The sequence below is a fragment of the Neomonachus schauinslandi genome, chromosome 1 (genome assembly GCF_002201575.2).
Source record: "Neomonachus schauinslandi chromosome 1, ASM220157v2, whole genome shotgun sequence".
NCBI classification, from domain to species: Eukaryota; Metazoa; Chordata; class Mammalia; order Carnivora; family Phocidae; genus Neomonachus; species Neomonachus schauinslandi.
The window spans coordinates 44,471,027-44,490,972 of record NC_058403.1 but is presented as its reverse complement, the minus strand read 5'-3'; the positions used below and the strand labels follow the sequence as shown (position 1 = coordinate 44,490,972).

At 34.3% G+C, this 19,946-nt stretch overlaps 1 protein-coding gene across 1 annotated transcript in view; it reads right to left on the bottom strand.

The window, feature by feature from the left end:
- The window catches only part of ARL6 (ADP ribosylation factor like GTPase 6), a 41,510-nt gene that overhangs the window by 3,481 nt on the left and 18,083 nt on the right, over positions 1-19,946 (bottom strand). The window contains exons 6-8 of the mRNA XM_044913912.1: positions 9,160-9,289; positions 5,456-5,511; positions 5,317-5,329 (exon numbers count right to left, since the gene is read on the bottom strand). Of these exons, the coding sequence (XP_044769847.1) occupies positions 5,317-5,329; positions 5,456-5,511; positions 9,160-9,289 (199 nt within the window). The remainder of the gene's footprint in view (positions 1-5,316; positions 5,330-5,455; positions 5,512-9,159; positions 9,290-19,946) is intronic.

Below are 19,946 nucleotides of genomic sequence, written 5' to 3'. Positions count from 1 at the left end.
AAGGGGATGAAACTAAGTATGTGCTCAGTCCTCTATCTTTCATTGGAATACCCATATGCATAAGTTTATAAAAGTCTTATTTTAAGACCTTGGAAGCATTAGCTTTTCCCATACAGGTAAAGTGATAAATTGAGATTAGTCTTTTAGGAAGATTTTTTTAGAAATATCTCATTTGAAAGTTTCAGAGCTAGAAAACAACTTACACCTCTGCAATCGTTTCTGTACATTCTTTGGTGGTTTTAAAAAATACTTCATGGTCTACTCAGGGGTTCTTGTCTTTGGGTTATAATATGTATGTAATTATTGAAAATCCTTCCAAAAGAGAATGGAATCATGGCACAAAATATGTCATTTAATATTTTACTCAACATTTTTTAACCTTAAAATAATAAGATTAAATTGGTCCAAAATCAATCAGAGGCTTTCTTGTTTATCATGCTAGGAAATTCAGAATTCTGGAATCAAAATGAAGAAATATAAATTCAGAATATCTTTCACAGTTAAATTTACATAAAAACCTTTAGCTACAGGCATGGACTAGTCTCCTGTATCTACTGCTACCTAATTTGCGAATTAGGTTTTTACCTCTTTTTAAATCCAGAGAAAGAGTCTGGAGAATCAAAATGTAAACTATTTACTATTACGTAGGAAAGATGAACAAAGGATCTCCTATTCAAAACCAAGCTGATAACACTTTAATCTGTGTACTAAGTTTCCTCCTCTCCTAAATAGAGAGTAGTTAGGTAAAAGGGTAAATTTAATATTTATTGGGTTTTTTTCTTATGCTAGGCATTTTCACAGTGTTTCATTTAATCCATACAATTTTTGACATTTTACTTTTTAATTGTATAGGTGATGAAAATTATCTTCAAAAGAAAATAACAGAAAATTGTTAATAATTAGTTAATAAGTAGTAGAATGAATCTAGACTCAAAGCTCAAATGCTTTTTATTACTACTCTATGCTCCCTACATAAAATAGGGAAACTGTTCACAGAAAACTGCTCTAAAAGTTACATAAAATAATATGGTAACACAAAGGCACAAAAATATTTTCAACAGTGTATCCCCCTTACAAAATGGGAAGTAAGATACAAAGATAATGAATCAGAGAAATCAAAGACACAAAAATTGGGTAATAAGACCAGAGTTGGCAAGTGGCACTGTGATGTTGGATCGTTACTGACCCCTAGTGGCCTCATTATTACAGACAAAATATACCAAAAAATGAAAAAAGGAAGTGAGAACTACAATTTATCAACCTATTTTCAGTAGGTACTATGTTTTCATGAGCAACAGTAGGATTTTATCCATGCTATATCTTCACTGTGAGCAATAAGCACTGGGAAAATAAGAAATCAAGGCTGAACATATGCTTCTGGTATCTTCTGCAAAACACTGCTCCTTAACCTGTTTTATATGGGAATAAGTCCCATCAAATCATCAGAAGTGTAAACCAGTTCTTTATCACCATTAGAGGTTCTCAGTTATATTTTACTTAATTGTAAAGTATGACTATAACATTCTTTGTAGTTTAATGATAAGTGTCATGATATCTACATAAAAAGAAATACAATAGTCTATGCAGTTTATTAAAATACCATATTTTACTCATAACACATAAAAATATTTATCAGATGTACATTTAATACTCTGAACCAAAGAGATATTATGTCTCTTTATGTATGGTCAAGCAGGCTATTCTTAGATTCACCAGGATATGCATAAGAGAAAACAAAATTACATACATGGCATTAAAAGGTTAGTGTAAAAGAAATTAAATTTACAGCCACAAGACTATAACTAGAATTAATAATATTTTGTTATTCACCCTTGTTCAGGGCTGGGAGATTCCTGATAGGAATGACTCCCCACCAGTTCTGCTCACAAATGGACATTTTTCAGCCTGACTCAGGGTCCTGTAATAAAAGGACCTACAGAACTTGGTTTCATCCACATCTATTGCTCTGTGTGGGTCACTGCTTCAATCCATTCCTGTGATTAGTAAACAATGTAATCTTAGAGGAAATGATATATCTTAATTTATTCCTTGATATGGTAAGACTGTACCAATCAATGATAGCTATTTTGATGAATAACAAAACTGCAATATACAAAACATCCATAGAATATCGGTATTTACAATACTAAATGAGTGTTAAAATTTGTGTAAACATGTATAAGTGGAGCTATACATAGAGTTCAGCATGATTCTTAGAAGATATATTCTATTCAAACTTATTTTTAATTATTGACAGTAAGGCCTGAAATTTGCCCCAAACTTCAAATGTGCTTCTATCACTAGATCTGACAGAAATTTGTTGCCATAAATTAAAATTATTTTCTAGAGTTGTCATGTATATTGATTGTAAAGATGCAAATTCTTTATTTAAATAAACCCTTCAGAAAAATGTAATAGAAGTAAACGTAGCCTGTTACAAGAACAGATTGTTATTAAACTTATATAAATGACTATGATTGTTAAGGAAGAAAGAATACTTATTGAGACCTTTTGAATTTTGGAGGGTTCAGGTAGACAAAAAAGTTAAATACTTTAAAATTTTTATTATTTCTGTTCTCCTTGTAACAGGACACCATTGGAAACATTAGTTATTTTATCAAGGCTTTGACTGGAATGTCATATTTGAGAGAGACATGCATAGACTCAGATATGACCAAACAGCTTTGAGGAACTAAGGCTGACTTTATGAAACATGGAGCCATAAAGCCCCTTGGAAATGTTGGCCTGATACCTTGCTTACAGAGTTCCCTGCAGCCTCACCAGGTGAGTATAGAATATTACTTCCTAGGGGGGGTGGGAGGATGGGTTAGTCTGGTGATTGGTATTAAAGAGGGCATGTTCTGCATGGAGCACTGGGTGTTATACGCAAACAGTGAATCATGGAACACTACATCAAAAAAAAAAAAAAAAAAGTATCACTTCCTGGTAGGTGCAGGAACCTCAGGATATACTGGGGACCTCATGAAGAGGAATCCGCCCAAATCTACAGGTATGGCAGGCATGTCTGATGGCAAGTAGTTGGCTTGGCTTCTGGCCTGCACAGGCTACTAAAAGTTCAACCTAGAGATTCCTTATAAAAGTTCCAGCAAAGCAGATTCTAAAAGATCTATATGATCATTATTCTTGCTGGGCTTATGTAAATAATTAGGCCAAGTTTATTAAAATTGGACTTGTTTTGTAAACAAATTAGTCTTGATTTGGCTATCTCTGGAAATGAGGGTTATTTTAGAGAGAAAAATTATGTTTCAATAACCCACCTTTGTGGATGTTAAATCCTAGTTTTGATTGTCCTTAAATGTTTGCTTAAGTTAGACAACTTGAAGTAACTTCAGAGAAATAGCTTTTCTATTTCTACACAATAGCTCACATATAGATAATCTTATTGCTTGTTCATCTGTGGGGATAATAACAGGATCCCATGGGCATATGATTATTTAAACAACTGGAAAATGGGATTAATCCCCCAACAACTGTATAACTCAACTATCACCTTGACCAATTCTGTATGAATAGGATGATGAAAATTTTCCTTAAAAGCTGGAACGTACCCTGCTCCATGAGGTTAACTATGGACTTGTGGAGATAATGGATGACCCCACTTTCTCTATGATTGGATTGGATGATGCACTTGGGGATGCCCTTATTGCCTGAGACAAGTCTTCTCTCACTTAACAGTGATTCCTTTTAATTACGATATTGTTAAGGCTGGACCTCAAACAGAGAGGGCTTCTTGATGGTTTTATTCCTTAGTCATATTTGTCCCAGGAACTACCTCTATTAATGTAAAAGTACAAGTCGAGACTTTAGCCAAGCACACAGTGACCACCTTAAGCATGACATGGCAGTCACCAACAAATTTAAAAAGTGGCCCTCTAAAACTGAATAGCCCTTGATATCTTAACTCCAGTTAAAGGATGACCAACATTATATGTCTGGCTCCTAATGGACCCACTGACTATGTAGCTCTAACTTGTGTCCATAGTTTCCCCCAGGCTGGAAAGGCCACTGTACTTCAGGTTTCGCCTGAATGCATGGATGCATTATTAAAACCATTACCAATCCAGCCAACCTTCCAAATTTAAAACAACGATGGACACGTTTTGTGTTACATTGGTATGACCACCTAGCATCATCTTTGTTCCCTCTTTGAGACTGGAGGGTGTTTGGCACATGGAAGCTCTTAATTAAGTACATGGTCAAAGCCCTAAATGACACTCAAAAGGGCATTTCTCTATTAAATACTAAAGTAATACAAATGTATGAAGCAGTTTTACAAAATAGAGTGGCATTAGATGTTTTAACTGCTACAAAGGGTGAAACTTGTGCTAACATAAAAACAAAATGCTGCGTATACATTCCAGATTACCACAAAAATATATCTGGGTTTCTAACTGAACGAATACTCAAATTGGCACTTTAAATGATCTCTCTTTCCTTTAGTGATTGCTTTAAACTCCTGGCCTGGAGGAAAATTATCAAAGGTCAACTATCAAAGTTCTTTCATTCAGATTTCTCTTTCTCATTACAATATTAACCTTATTTTGTTATTTCTGGTGTCTCCCTGCCTAGTGTCAAGACTCCACTGCCATAACTTCCAGCTGACAGATGATCCTTTCTACTCATGGAGGTTCATATATGTTGACCACGTTGGATTTAGCTGCCTCCAACTTTTGTAACTCCCCCATATGTTCCCCAACTGACAATACTGACCCATAGGTATGGACATCTCTATGCCCCTATTCAGCAGGAAGAAGTTACAGAAGATGAGACCTTCTACCTTCAACAACCTTAAAGATTTAAGGGTCAAAATTGTTCAGGTGGGAAATGATGAGGGAGCAGAAGGCTTACTGAGGACAAAGCATAAGCTGACACCCTGCAATCTCCCCCTCCACCACACTCCTGGGTAGGATTATGTGTGACATTCTTCCAGGAAGCTCCTAACTATCTTAATGTTAATGCCTTGCAAAGGGGGAAAAACAACCTTAACTTGAAAAGGGCAAGGCCTCTGGTATCTTGTAGGTCCTCTTTGGCATATGAAAGTTCTTTCGAAAACTTCCCTTTTCCCTTACATCCCCCAACCCCATAGTATATAATCAATTGCTCCTCACAACCCTAGTGCAGGTCTTTCTGCCCATGGGTCCTGTCCCTGTGCTTTAATAAAACCACCTTTTTTGCAAGCATGTGCGCGCACACACACACACAAAACCCAAAAAACAACCGAAAAAACAAAAAAACAACAAAAAACAGAACAGAACAAAACAAAGAAGTAAATGTAGCAAGGTAATGGATACTTACTGGATTGTTTTTTCTGACAGCAGAAATAAATGGAAACGAGAAAGGCAATGATATAATAAAAATGAAATGTAAAAAGGGAAATAAAAATGTGAATAGAATAGAAATAAAGGCTGAAGATGCACAGTATTTTGAGATGTACCTTGAAGCCAGTCTACACCTTCTTGCAATCCTTCTCCTTTTATGGCATCACTAGCACTGAAATAAAATCCATAAAAAACATATCCATTTCATTACTTCATAGAACCATAAGAATAAATAATTACAACTTTGCTATATGGCAAATTAATATAGTCTAGTAACATATATTTGAGCAAAACTGGTAAGCACTGAAACTGAATATACATAAGAAATAAAAGTCTGGGTGCTCAGGAAGAAGACATGAGAAACTTATTCACGATTTATAATAGACATTTGGAAAAGTGTTATCACTAAAACAGTTATTACTCTACTTTGCCCAGCCCCAGTGGCTCAATAACATTTAATTATTAGAAATGGCTGACTTAGGTTGTAATTTAGCCACACGATGGAGTGACTTTATTTGAAATGGAATTTGATATCTATAAGGTATAAATCTGTAATTAAAACTTTGGTAAACTGGTAGAATAAAAAAAAATCTCAGATTTCAATCATACTCTTCTATCTAGTGGCTTCAGGAACTGGACAGGTTATTTAACTCTCTGCCTTTATTTTTAGCATCTATAAAATGATGCTAAATAAACTAAAATAATGAAATGCAGAGGATTTTTATAGTATCAGATAATCTTTTTCAAAGACATAGACTGATAGCAATTAGTATAAACAACTAGATTTTCTGAATGATTAGGGTTCCTTTTAAGTGTGCTAAAGCATGATTTAAAAATGTACCTAATTACCTAAAATAATTAATTTGATTCTAATCAAAACAGAAATTACTTCCAAGGAATTACTTATTAGATTATGAATATGACTTATCATAGAATTATTTTAAAATAGAAAGAAACCAACAGCATGTGATACATAATTATTCAAAGTAAATTACAGATTATCCATATCAATAGCAAAACATCAGTAACTGAAACGCTTATAAAGATCAATGTATTGATCTTTATCACACATTTACAGTCCCAAACAAGACTAAGGTCTCAACCGAACAAGTAATAAAATGGAAAAACTTGCCTCCTTTACTGGAGGCGTTAGTGCCATACTAAAAACCCTGCATCTTTTCCTATAATTCCCAAATGTTTGAATTCTACCTTTCCTTTTGAATAGATCATCAGATCTGTAACTAGAATAAAAGCCAAAGTCTTTACCATATCCTACTAGGACCTGTGTGATACAGCCTGTGGCTATTTCTCAATGGCCTCATCTCCTACAATTTCCCCCTGGATCTCTCTGCTCAAGCCAGCCTGGACTTCTTGCTATTCCTGGAACACAAGAGGCATATTCTCATCTAAGAGCCTTTTCACTTGGCTGGCCTCTCTGTCTGGAAAGCTATTCCTCCAAACTTTTGCATGAATTTCTCCCTGACTTCAATTAGATTTCACAGAGGGAGCACCTCTCATTCTTTCTCTTATTATCCTACTTTACTTTTCTTCATCCTTTCAGATATTTTACAAAATATCTATTTACCTGATTTGTTATCTATTGCCCTCACAAGAGAGTAAATAAGCAAATACGTATATACTTATTGTGCCAGGGACTTTATCAAAGAACTTTTTAAAAAGAACATTAACAAAATCAGACCCCGAGAATCAGAGTTGGCTATATATTTAGTACAATGATTAAAAATAAACCACAAAAATTTCCAGGCTGCATTTCTCTATAATCTTTTCTTTATTGTCCAGTAAATTTACTTGGACCTAAGGCAAGAGAGAGAGAATGTTTTATCTTTGTATCACTGAGTGTTACCTTTATTTCTAACACTGGAAAAGAAAAATAAGTGTATTTTCAATTTTATACACGCTTTAATGAACATAGCAAAAAATAAAAAACAAGCTTAACAAATGAAACACTAGAAATTCAGTGAGGTACTGTTTGAATAGAATCAAAATTATAGACAACTTTCAAAGAAATACTTGGCATTCTTCTGTAAGTTATACAGAAAATATAGAACCTGGCAATATAATACTGCACATCCTTATAGCAACAGGACATTACCTTTTCTCTCACTGAGAAGTATTTAGATGTCACAATTGAATAAAGAAATCTGTTAAAATTCAATTGCTGATGTTAAATTTTAAGTAGAGATTTTTTTCCACTTGCAAAATTAATTTCTATTTCAAAATTAAAAGTAGGACTACATCTTTTACTATAAATTAGACCTGTAGTCTTAATGTGAAAACTCACAATGCTTAATACAAAGCAAAAATTAAAAACTATTCTACTTTGGGTATTACTAATTTAGGTATGATTTAGAGAAATACAAAGGTTCTACCTATACTTCTCTACCTAAAATCCCTCCTTTACCAACCAAATATCACAGAACCACAAATTCCAAATCAAGAGACATTTTGTAAAATTGACTCTTCTTCTGATTCCAAAGTAAGGAGGGTTCTACTCAAGATATGTAGTGTTTCATTCCTGGGTAGAGGGGCTAATGGCCCTGAGTATTGAGGCCTTTCAAGGGCTTTCTCAAGCTCTCTTCTATGAGATTCCTTTTTCAGCACCAAGGTTAGCTCTGGAAGTTCTTTACTGAGCTCTACTATCTCCTTGTTCCATATTCTGTTTCTCTTTCTAGAGGCAGTATATTTCTCTGCTTCTTTGTTAGGTCTTTCTCCATAGATACCTTCTTTTAAAAAAGGGAAAATTGGCAAGAGAAGGACATCTTGCAGCAGAGGGAAGTAGGTGGGTGGATAGAAAGGAGCTCAAATTAATATAAGGTAGGCACTAAAATACTATCTAATATATAACTTCTGGTTATCCTTATTGGAATATTTGGCAGAAAGGCACACCAGCGTTAAATATAACCATAAGAAACTGCTTTCCAAATAAACAATGTATAATAATTTCAGATACTAAATACTGAAGAGTTCAATTGTCTTAGTATATCCAAATAAAATTAATATTTACATTTCTATATACTCATATAAACCAGTATTTGTTGTGTACATACTAAGTACCTGGTACTACTATTATTCTAGGGGTTACAGAGTGAATGAAACTGATAAAATCCCAGCTCTCATGGTGCTAATGCACTAGTATAGGTAGACAGACCATAAAACAAGAAAAACCCAAAGAGGACATGGCAAGAGAAATATAAAGCAAAGTGTATAAAAAAAAACAAGGGTCAGGGTAAGATATAATGATATTTTGGAGGGTTATCAGGAGAGGTCTCTCTCCTGAAGGAAGTACAATAGCAAGCCAGGAAAATCATTCTGGAGACGGATTCAGACAAAGGGACTAACAAGTACAAAAAAGTCCTGAGATGGGATTGTGGGTTGGCTGATTTAATGTGCAGAAGAAAATCAGTGTGCTTGAAACTGGGTAAGTGAGCTAAATTATTCTTTTAAAGAGTTGTTTATATTTTTGTATCCTCAGAAAGATATGAAAAGGTTTTTTTTGTTTTTTTTTTAAGATTTATTTATTCAAGTAATCTCTACACCCAATGTGGGGCTGAAACTCACAACTCTGAGGTCAAGAGCTGCATGCTCTGACTGAGCCAGCTAGGTGCCCCAAGATTGGAAAAAGTTTTAATAATGAATGAATAGTGCATGAATACCTGCACTGCTACAATTCTACACAACTAAATCCTTAGCTTACATTTTATCATGTTAGATGACGTATGCAATGTGCTTAGGAGGGAAGAACTGAAGCTCAGAGATTTTCTTCAGAATGCTATAATGAAGAGTAAATATAAAACATTACCAAATATGCCATGGTTTATCTTTGATGTTCTCTAAACACAGCAGCTGAGACACTTTTACAGATGTCACTGCATCTCTAAGATCCATTTTGTTTGCAAAGAATAAGATTGGTATTCGGCGGTGCTTAATATCTAAAAGACAAAATAAGACTACCATCACACTTCCAGCTTTTTGGTCATTTCCCCAAATATTTAAAATTGAAATTCACTAAAACTGTTTTCCAACCACTTCTTTCTGTATCACATATACGCCAACATTTAAAAACATTTCACTGTCAAGAATGTATTTGAATGATAGGAGAATTAACAAAATACTTCTTCTTAAGACTATCCACCTTCTGGGATGCCTGGATGGCTCAGTCCATTAAACGTTTGCCTTCGGCTCAGGTCATGATCCCAGGGTCCTGGGATGGAGTCCCACATCGGGCTCCATGCCCAGCAGGAAGCCTGCTTCTTCCTCTGCCTGCCACTCCCCCTGCTTGTTTCTTTCTCTCTCTCTGACAAATAAATAAATAAAATCTTAAAGAAAAAAAAAGAAAAAGAAGACATCCGCCCTCTGGTTGGAGCTTTAAAACAAAGATGAGTGAGGTGGGAGTTGTGGCTCAGTAAGCAGTTACTGAGCAGTACCTACACAGGGGTCAAATATTTTGTTTTGTTTTTACTGTCAATAGAAAGGAGTCAAACTTCAAATGAAAGTAGAAGGGAGACAAACAAGATCTTGATTTTAGATTTTAGTAACAGGTTAGAAGTAACAAACTAGATACTTTAACAAGATATTTTACCTTGTTACAACTTTGGGAACATTTTTCACTGTTTTGAATAGATAATACATTTAAATAGTTCAACATTCAGAGGACACAAAATGGTATACAGTAAAAGAATCTCCCTCCCACCTGTCCTAGGCCATCCACTCGTCCGCTCTAGAAGAGTTAACCTATATCACCTATTGCTTGGCATCTTTTTAGAAGTATTTGCAAAAACTTATTATATATTACTCTTTATACAAATAGTAGCAGACTATCAGTTTTATATCTTTTGCTTTTCACTTAATTTCATATCTTGGAGCCTGTCCCATACCCGTAAATAAAGAACAGTTTCTTCACTATTTTAACAGTTGTAGAATATTCTGCCTTTTAGTACTATGTACCATAATTGTTTAATCAGTATCCAGTGAGATATATTTGTATTGTTGCCAATATTTAAAACTATAAACAATGCTGAAATGAATAAAAGTGTACATAGCAAATTTTGTACATGGGCAGTATGTTTGTAGGATAAATTTGGGAAGTAAAGTTGCTGGATAAAGGATATGTAAATTGCTATTTTGATAGTGATTACTGAAAGGCCTTCCTTTAAAAATTATATCAATTTACACTTCAACAACAATGTGTAAGAATGAACGTTTCTAGTGCCCTTGCCAAAAGTGTTATCAAACCTGTTGATCTTTTTATGATAGTGGATAGGTAAAAAAGTACTATCAGAATATGTTTACTTTGTTTTAAGAAAGGTCAAGAATTTTTCTATATATTCAAAAGATGCTTCTATTTCTTTTTTTACGAACTATTTTATCCTATCCTTTCCCCATTTTTTAAAAGATTTTATTTATTTTTTTGAGAGAGAAAGAGAGGGAAAGCACAAATAGGGGTTGAGGGGCAGAGGGAGAGGGAGAAGCAGACTCCCCTCTGAGGAGGGAGCCCGACTCAGGGCTCCATCCCAGGACCCTGGGATCATGACCCGAGCCGAAGGCAGATGCTTAACCCACAGAGCCACCCAGGCGCCTCTAAGTTTTTATTTTCTATTTTATTGATTTGTAGAAACACCGTAAGTAGTACGGAAAAAAGTCCTGTAGCTGTGATATAAACTGCAAATATTTCCCCTTGCTTGTCATTTGCCTTTAACTGCTCATGGTTTGTTTTATAATTAAAAACTTTTTATATAGTCAAATTCATCAATCTTTTCTTTTAGGATTCTGAGTTTTGTGTTAGAGTTGGAAAGACCTCCTCTTGCCCCAGAATTATTTTAAACTTCTCCCATAGTTTCTTCTACTGATGCATTGGTGTGATTTTTACATTTAAATATTTAGTCCAGCTAGAATTTACCCTGCAACAGAGAATGTCAGAATGGATAAAAAAGCTACACATAACCATATGATGTTTACAAGAAACACACTGAACATAAGGACACAAACAAGCTGAGAGGAAAAGGATGGAAAAACATGCATACACATAAATGTAAGAAAGCATGCTAGGCTACACTATAATCAAAGTGTTCAAGATGAAGGGGAAAAGAGGCATTTGTTGTTGTACTCTGTGCCATTTATTATATGTCAGTGCTTTTTTAAAGTTTTTATTTAAATTCCAGTTAGTTAACATACAGAGTATTATTAGTTTCAGGTGTACAATATAGTGAGTCAACACTTTCATACAACACTGTATGCTCATACAACACCCCATGCTCATCACAAGTGCCCTCCTCAATCCCATTACCTATTTAGCCCATCCCTCACCCATCTCCCCTCTGGTAACCATCAGTTTGTTCTTTATAGTTAAGAGTGTTTCTTGGTTTGCCTCTCTCCCTCTTTGAAAAAGACAGACATTTAAAAATTATGAAAGTGTCACTCACTCAAGAAGACAAAACAATTTTAACTGTATATGCATCTAATAAATGAACACTATCACCTGACATTTATAGACCCTTCATCCAACAATAGCAAAATACGTATTTTACTTAACGGCAAATGGAACATTCACCAAGCCAGACTATATATGATCACCCAATATTTCTAAGGATGAAATCATCCAGAATATGTTATTCCATCAAATGGAATTTAGAAATCAATAACAAAAAGAAACCTAGAAAATTCCCATATATTTGGGAAATTACATAATACACTACTAAATAATCTAAGGATCAAAAAAGAACTCACAAGGTAAGTTAGAAAATACTTCAAACTAAATAATAAAGGAAACAAACATATCAAAATTTGTGACATGTAACTAAATCCTTAGAGAATATGTATTGCTTTAAATGCTCATATTAGAAAAGGTGTAAAATCAATGATTTCCACTTCCATCTGAAAAAGGCAATAGACAATGAAATACAAGTATAGAAATTTCATAATACACCAAAGAACAGAAATTAACAAAAATTTTTAAAAAACAAACAGAAGAAATTAACAAAGCCAGAGTTCTTAAAAAGTTAAGAAAACCAATAACCTCTTCAAAAAATTGAACAAGAAAAAATGGAGGAAACATAAATTATCAATATCAGAAATGAAGGAAGATACACAGATTTTACAGACATTAAAAGGAGAGCGAGAGGATATTATAAACAGTTTTATGTCAGTAAACTTGACAACATAGATAAATTTTAAAATCTGGTCAAAAATTACCAAAAGTGACCCAAGGAAAAATACCAAACTTTAATAGCCTTATATCATTTAATGAAATCTAACTCCTGATTCACAGTCCCTCTTACTCCCCCATACTCCCACACACATACAAAATCCCAACCCCGATGGCTTCATTCATATATTCTATCTAACATTTAAGGATGAAATAATACCAGTTCTATCCAATCCAAAAAATAAAATAAAAAGAGAAAGAGTAAATATTTTCCAACTCATTTTATAAGGCCTCTATCACCCTGATGAATAAAGCATTTTAAGAGAGTTACAAACCAAAAACCTTATGAGCACAAAAACAAAAATTTTTAATAAAATGTTAGCAAATCCAACTCAATGATATATCAAAAGGTTAATATTCAATGGTTAAATGAGATTTAACCCAGGAATGTAAGCTTGGTTTAATATATGTGAATACAGTATAATATTATCATTGTAATAGATGTAGAAAAAGCATTTGGTAAATTTTAACACTAGGTTATAATGGAACATTTTGAAAAACTAGGAATAACAGAAAATTTCCTTGACCCAATAGAGATATAAGCATACCCTAGTGAGCATCATAATCAGTGGTAAAATATTAAATGTAAAGAATGGAAATAAGATACAGAAACAACCTAAGTATCTATCAATGATGAATGATAATGATAGTGAATAACATGGGCTTGAATTGTGCAGGCCCACTTATACGTGCCTTTTTTTCAATAAATATATTGAAGAATATTTTGGAGAGTTGCAACAATTTGAAAAATCCTGTAAACAAATCATGAAGCTTAGAAACACTGAAGGAAAATTAAGAAAAAGTTAGGCATCTCATGAATGCATAAAATATATATAGAAATGAGATGATTTTATCACTTAGTACCATAAAAGATATATAAATCTATTATAAAAAGTTAAAATTTATTAATTCTTATGCACATATAGACCAAATATGGCAGCATTCACAGTTGAGAGAAATGCAAACAAGTGTAAAGATGCAGTATTAAATCATAACTGCATAAAATTAACTGTAGTAATACTGTACCGCTGTAATAATTTCATAGCCACCTCCTGTAGCTATTGCAATGACCTCAAGTGTGGAAGTATCTCCTTAAAATGCTATGTGATACTAATCATCTCTATGTGAGCAGTTCCTTTCTCTAGTAAATTGTGTGTATCACAAAAAGCTGTCACAGTTCTCATATATTTTTTCATCTTATTTTGTGTAATACTGTAAATCCTGAATTACACCATGGGACCCATACAAAGTGCCACCAGTCATGCTGGAAATGCTCCCAAGAACCGGAGAAAAATCATGACATTACAAGAAAAAGTTGAATTGTTTGATATGTATCATAGATTCAGGTCTGCAGCTCTGGATGCCCACCATTTCAAGATAAATGAAGCCAGTATAAGGGCCATTGTGAAAAAAGAAAAGGAAATTCATGAAGCCATTGTTGTAGTTACACCAGCAGGCATGGAAATCTTGCACTTTTCATGAAATACCTTTTTACCTTGTATTGAAATGTAGCTCTTATGTGGGTGCAGAATTGCTGTAAGAAAGGCATACCTATAGATTCTAACATGATTCAAGAAAAAGTGAAGTTATTATATGAACATAAAGCAATAGGAAGGTGGAGAATTTAATGCTAACAAAAGATGATTTGGTAATTTTAGAAAGAGGTCTGCCTTAAAAAATGTCAAGATAACAGAAGGAGCAGCTTCTGCCAACCAAGAGGTAGCAGACAGAATTTCCATAGGTTGGGGCGCCTGGGTGGCTCAGTCGTTAAGCGTCTGCCTTCGGCTCAGGTCATGATCCCAGGGTCCTGGGATTGAGCCCCGCATCCGGCTCCCTGCTCCGAGGGAAGCCTGCTTCTCCCTCTCCCACTCCTCCTGCTTGTGTTCCCTCACTGTGTCTCTCTCTGTCAAAAAAATAAAATCTTAAAAAAAAAAAAAAAGAATTTCCATAGGTCATTAAGAAAATCCCTGGGGAAAAAGGGTATCACCTGAACAGGTTTTTAATGCAGGAAAAAGTGCCTTATTCTGGAAAAAAAAAATGCCACAAAGGACATTTATTAGTAAGGAAGAGAAGAAAGCACCAGGATTTAGGGCAGGAAGAAAAGTAGGAATAAGACAAAACTTACCATTTTTATTCAATATTGTACTGAAGGCCCTAGCCAGTGCAATAAGACAGGAAAAAGAATAAAAGACATAAAGGCTAAAAAGGAAGCAGTAGAATTTTTGTTGTTGTTGACTTTAGACAGGGAAAATTCTAAGAAATGTACAGAAGAAATATTAGAATAAATATATTTAACAACCTCCCAGAATACAAAGTCAGTATTTTCACATACTAGCAATGAACCATTAGAATATGAAATATAATATACTATTTATAATAGCTTCAAAAATATAAAAAAACTTATGGATAAGCTGAATGAATGATGTACAAGACCTCTATAGAAAACCATAAAAGACAGGAAAATTGAGAAAAGGATAAACATATTAAGTGACATACCATGCTCATGAGTTGGAACATTCAGTGTTAAGTCCAATGTTAAGATGTCAACTATCCCCAAATATAATAAAATAAAATCTCAGCAGGTTTTTAAAAAAAATTAGTAAGCTGATATAAAAACTTATTTGAAATATGGAACACCTAGATCTACCAAAATCATCTTGAAAAAGTAGACCAGGATTGGAAGATTTTTCCTATCTGACTTCAAGATTTATCTTGGTAACAAGCCAAATGTGAAAGGACATAAAAGAGATCAATGGAATAGAACAGAGTCCAGAAACAGGTGCACATATATACAGTCCAATTAAATTCAAGAAGTGTGAAAGTCAAATGCTTTTGACAAGTGATTCAGTGAAAAGAAATTTTTTTCCAACAAATACATTTTGGGATAATTGGGTATCTGTAAGAAGAAAGTGCAAAAATTAATTCAGGATAGATCCCAGGCCTAAACATAAAAGCAAGAACTATGAAGCTTCTAGAAGAAAACATAGGAGAGTATGTTAGTAATCTTAGGGTAGGCACAGATTTTTTTAGGGAGTACATAGAAAGCTTGTATTTAAAAAAAAATTGATAAATTATACTTCATCAAAATTAGATAAATTTGTTCATTAAAAGATACCATGAAGAAAATAAACAGGCAAGCCACAGACTGATGAGAAATCTTCAAAACACATATATTTAACAAAGGTCTCCTATCTAGAACTTATAAAGAAATGTTAAATTTTCAATAATAAGAAGACAAACAACCAAATTAATGAATGGGCAAAAGATTTAAAAAGACATTTTATAGGGCGCCTGGGTGGCTCAGTTGGTTAAGCGACTGCCTTCGGCTCAGGTCATGATCCTGGAGTCCCGGGATCGAGTCCCGCATCGGGCTCCCTGCTCGGCAGGGAGCCTGCTTCTCCCTCTGACCCTCCCCTCTCTCATGTGCTCTCTGTCTCTCTCATTCTCTCTGTCTCAAATAAATAAATAAAATCTTTAAAAAAAAAAAAAGAAGACATTTTATAAGAGAATGTACAAGATTGGTGAATAGAATATGCAAAAGTGCTCAACATTAATAATCATCAGTAAAATACAAATTAAAAGCACAATGAGATCCTATTATATACTCAGTAGAAAGGCTAAAATGAAAAAAACCAACATCAATCTTGGAGAGGATGTGCATAAACTAGAACTCTCATTTATGTTACTGACAATGTAAAATAGTATGACCACTTTGAAATTCTTTAAATATCACCCATACATCTATCCTATGACCCAGCAGTATCATTCCTAGGAATTTTTTGAAGAGAGAAAAATATGTCTATAAAAAGCCTTTTACAAGAATGTTCATATCAGGTTTATTCATACTAGGTCTAAACTAGAAACAGTCTAGATGTCACTCAACAGGATACTGGATAAACAAACTGTGATATACATACATAATAGAATGTTACATAGAATAAAAAGGAATAATCAAGTGATACATAAAACAACACAGATGGCTCCCCAAAACATTATGCCAAATAAAAAAACTTATGCATGAAAATGTGTGTGCCTTTACCCCCATTTATATGAAACTGTAGAATAGGCAAAATTAATCTGGTGATAGAAATCAGATTAGTTCTCTGGTATGAGGTGTTAAGTGTTGATTGGGAAGGGGTGTGAAAGTACTTTCTGGGGTAATGAAAATGTTGTTTCTTGACAGGCAGTGTAGTTATATGAGTGTACGCATTTGTCAAAATTATTGAACTATGTCCTTAAGATCTGAGCATTTGACTGTAAACAGCTTATACTTCAATTTTAAAAAGTTCATATATAGGGTGACCGAATGCATTGAAAAAACAAGACGCATCTATATATTGCCTACAAGAGACTACTTCAGAACCTAAAGACACAGACAAACTGAAAATTAAAGCATGGAAAAAGATATTCCATGCAAATAGAAGCAAAAGAAAGCTGGGGTAGCAGTACTCATGTCAGATAAAATATATTTTAAAACAAAGATTGTAACAAGAGACAAAGAAAAGCATTGCATAATGATAAAGAAATCAAGAGGATATAACAATTGTAAATATCAATGCACCCAACACAGAAACATCTAAATATATAAAGTGTGTATTAACAGATATAAAGGGAGAAATTGACAGTAATACAGGAATAGTAGGGGGCTTTAAGACCCCATTTACATCAGTGGATACATCATTTAGACAGAAAATCAATAAGGAACTTTGCTCAGTGGCTTTGAATGAACATATTAGACCAGGTGGATTTAACAGATATATACAAATATTCCATCCCCAAACAGCAGAATACATTCTTTTCAAGTACACATGGAATATTCTCCAAGACAGATGATCACATGTTAGGCCACAAAACACGTCTCAATAAATTTAAGGAGACTCAAATCATATCAAGCATCTTTTCTGACCATAACAGTATGAAACGAGAAATCAATTACAAGAAAATGAACAGAAAAATGCACAAACACATGGAGACTAAACAACCAATGGGTCAATGAAGAAATCAAAAAGGAAATAAAAAATACTTAAAGACAAATAAAAATGAAAATGCAATTCTTCAAAATTGTAGGGAAACAGCAAAAAGCTGTTCTTTTTTTATAAAGATTTTATTTATTTATTTTTATTTAAGAGAGAGAGAGAGAGAGAACATGAGCAGGGTGGGGGGAAGGCAAAGGGAGAGAGAGAGAATCTCAAGCAGACTCTGCACTGAGCGCAGAGCCTGAAGCAGGACTTGACTTCAGAACCCTGCGATCATGACCTGAACTGAAATCAAGTTGGGACACTTCACCAATTGAGCCACCCAGGCACCCTGCAAAAGCAGGTTTTTTTTTTTTTTTTTAAGATTTCTTTTTTTGAGAGAGAGTGCGTGCAAAGGGGCAGAGAGGCAGAGGGAGAGGAAGAAGGAGAGAAGCAGATGCAGGGCTCACTTCCCACGACCCATGAGATCATGACCTGAGCTGAAATCAAGAGTCCGACACCTAACCAACTGAGCCACCCAGGCACCCCTCACAAAAGCAGTTCTAAGAGGGAAGTTTATAGTAATATAGGCCTACATCAAGAAACAACAAAAGAGGGGCGCCTGAGTGGCTCAGCCGTTAAGCGTCTGCCTTCGGCTCAGGTCATGATCCCAGGGTCCTGGGATCGAGCCCCGCATCGGACTCCCTGCTCTGCAGGAAGCCTGCTTCTCCCTCTCCCACTCCCCTTGCTTGTGTTTCCTCTCTCGCTGTTTCTCTCTCTGTCAAATAAATAAATAAAATCTTTAAAAAAAAAAAAAAAAAAAATAAAAAAAAAAAAAAAAAAAAAAAAAAAGAAACAACAAAAGAATCTCAAATAAACATTATGATCCTTTATACCTGAAAAAAATAGAAAAAGAACAACAAACAAAGCCCACAGTTACTAGAAGGAGGAAATAAAGTTCCAGGTGGAAATAAATGAAATAGAGACTAAAAAGTCAACAGAAAAGATCAATGAGACCAACATAAACAAAACTGATATACCTTTAGCCAACCTCATCAAGAAAAAAAGAAAGAAAGGACCCAAATGAATACAATCAGAAATGAAAGAGAAGAACTGAAAAAGAATCACAGAAATACCAAGGATTATAATAGACTGCTATGAAAAATTATATGCCAACAAATTGGACAACCTAGAATAAATGGATAAATTCCCAGAAACATACAATCTTCCAAGACTGAATCAGGAAGAAATAGAAAATCTGAACAGACTGATTGCTAGCAACAAAACTGAATCAAAAATCAAAAGACTCCCAATAAACAGAAGTCCAGGACCAGTGGGCTTCACAGGTGAATTCTACCAAACATTTAAAGAAGAGTTAATACCTATCCTTCTCAAACTACTCCAAAAAATAGAAGAGGAAAGAAACCTTCCAAATTCATTTTAAGAGGCCAGCATTACTCTGATACCAAAACCAGACAAAACATTCTAAAAAAAATATTACAGATCAATATTCTGGATGAACATAAATGCAAAAATCCTCAACAATCGCCAATTGAACTCAACAATACATTAAAGGGATCATACACCATGGTCAAGTTAGATTTATTCCAGGGATGCAAGGATGGTTCAATATTAGCAAATCAATCAACATGATACACCCTATTAACAAAATGAAGGATAAAAACCATATGATGCAGAAAAAAGCATTTGACAAAATACAATATCAGTTTATGATAAAAAACTCTCAACAAAGTGCGGTTAGAGAGAATATACATCAACATAATAAGGCCAACATATGAAAAATCCACAGCTAATATAATACTGAATGTTTTTCCTCTAAAATTAAGAATAAGACAATGATGTCTACTCTTGCCACTTTTATTCAGCACAGTATTATAAGTTGTAGCCATGGTAATAGACAAGAAAAAGAAATAAAAGGCATACAAACTGGCAGGGAAAGGTAAAACTGTCACTCACTGTTTGCAAATGACATAGTATACACAGTAAACCCAAAAGTTCCACCAAAAACTACTGGAACTAATAAACGAATTTGGTAAAGTTGCAGGATACAAAATTAATATACAGAAATCTGTTGAATTTCTATACAGCAATAAGGAAGCAGCAGAAAGCGTTTGCCTTTGGCACAGGTCATGATCCCAGGGTCCTGGGATCGAGCCTCGCATCAGGCTCCCTGCTCAGTGGGAAGCCTGCTTTTCCCTCTCCCACTCCCCTGCTTGTGTTCCCTCTCTTGCTGTGTCTCTGTCAAATAAATAAAATCTTAGAAAAAGAAAACAATCCCATTTACAACTGCATCAAAAAGAATAAAATGCCTAGGAATAACCTTAACCAAGGAGGTGAAAGACTTGTACTCTGAAAACTGTAAGGCACTGATGAAAGAAACTGAAGACAACACAAACAAATGGGAAGATA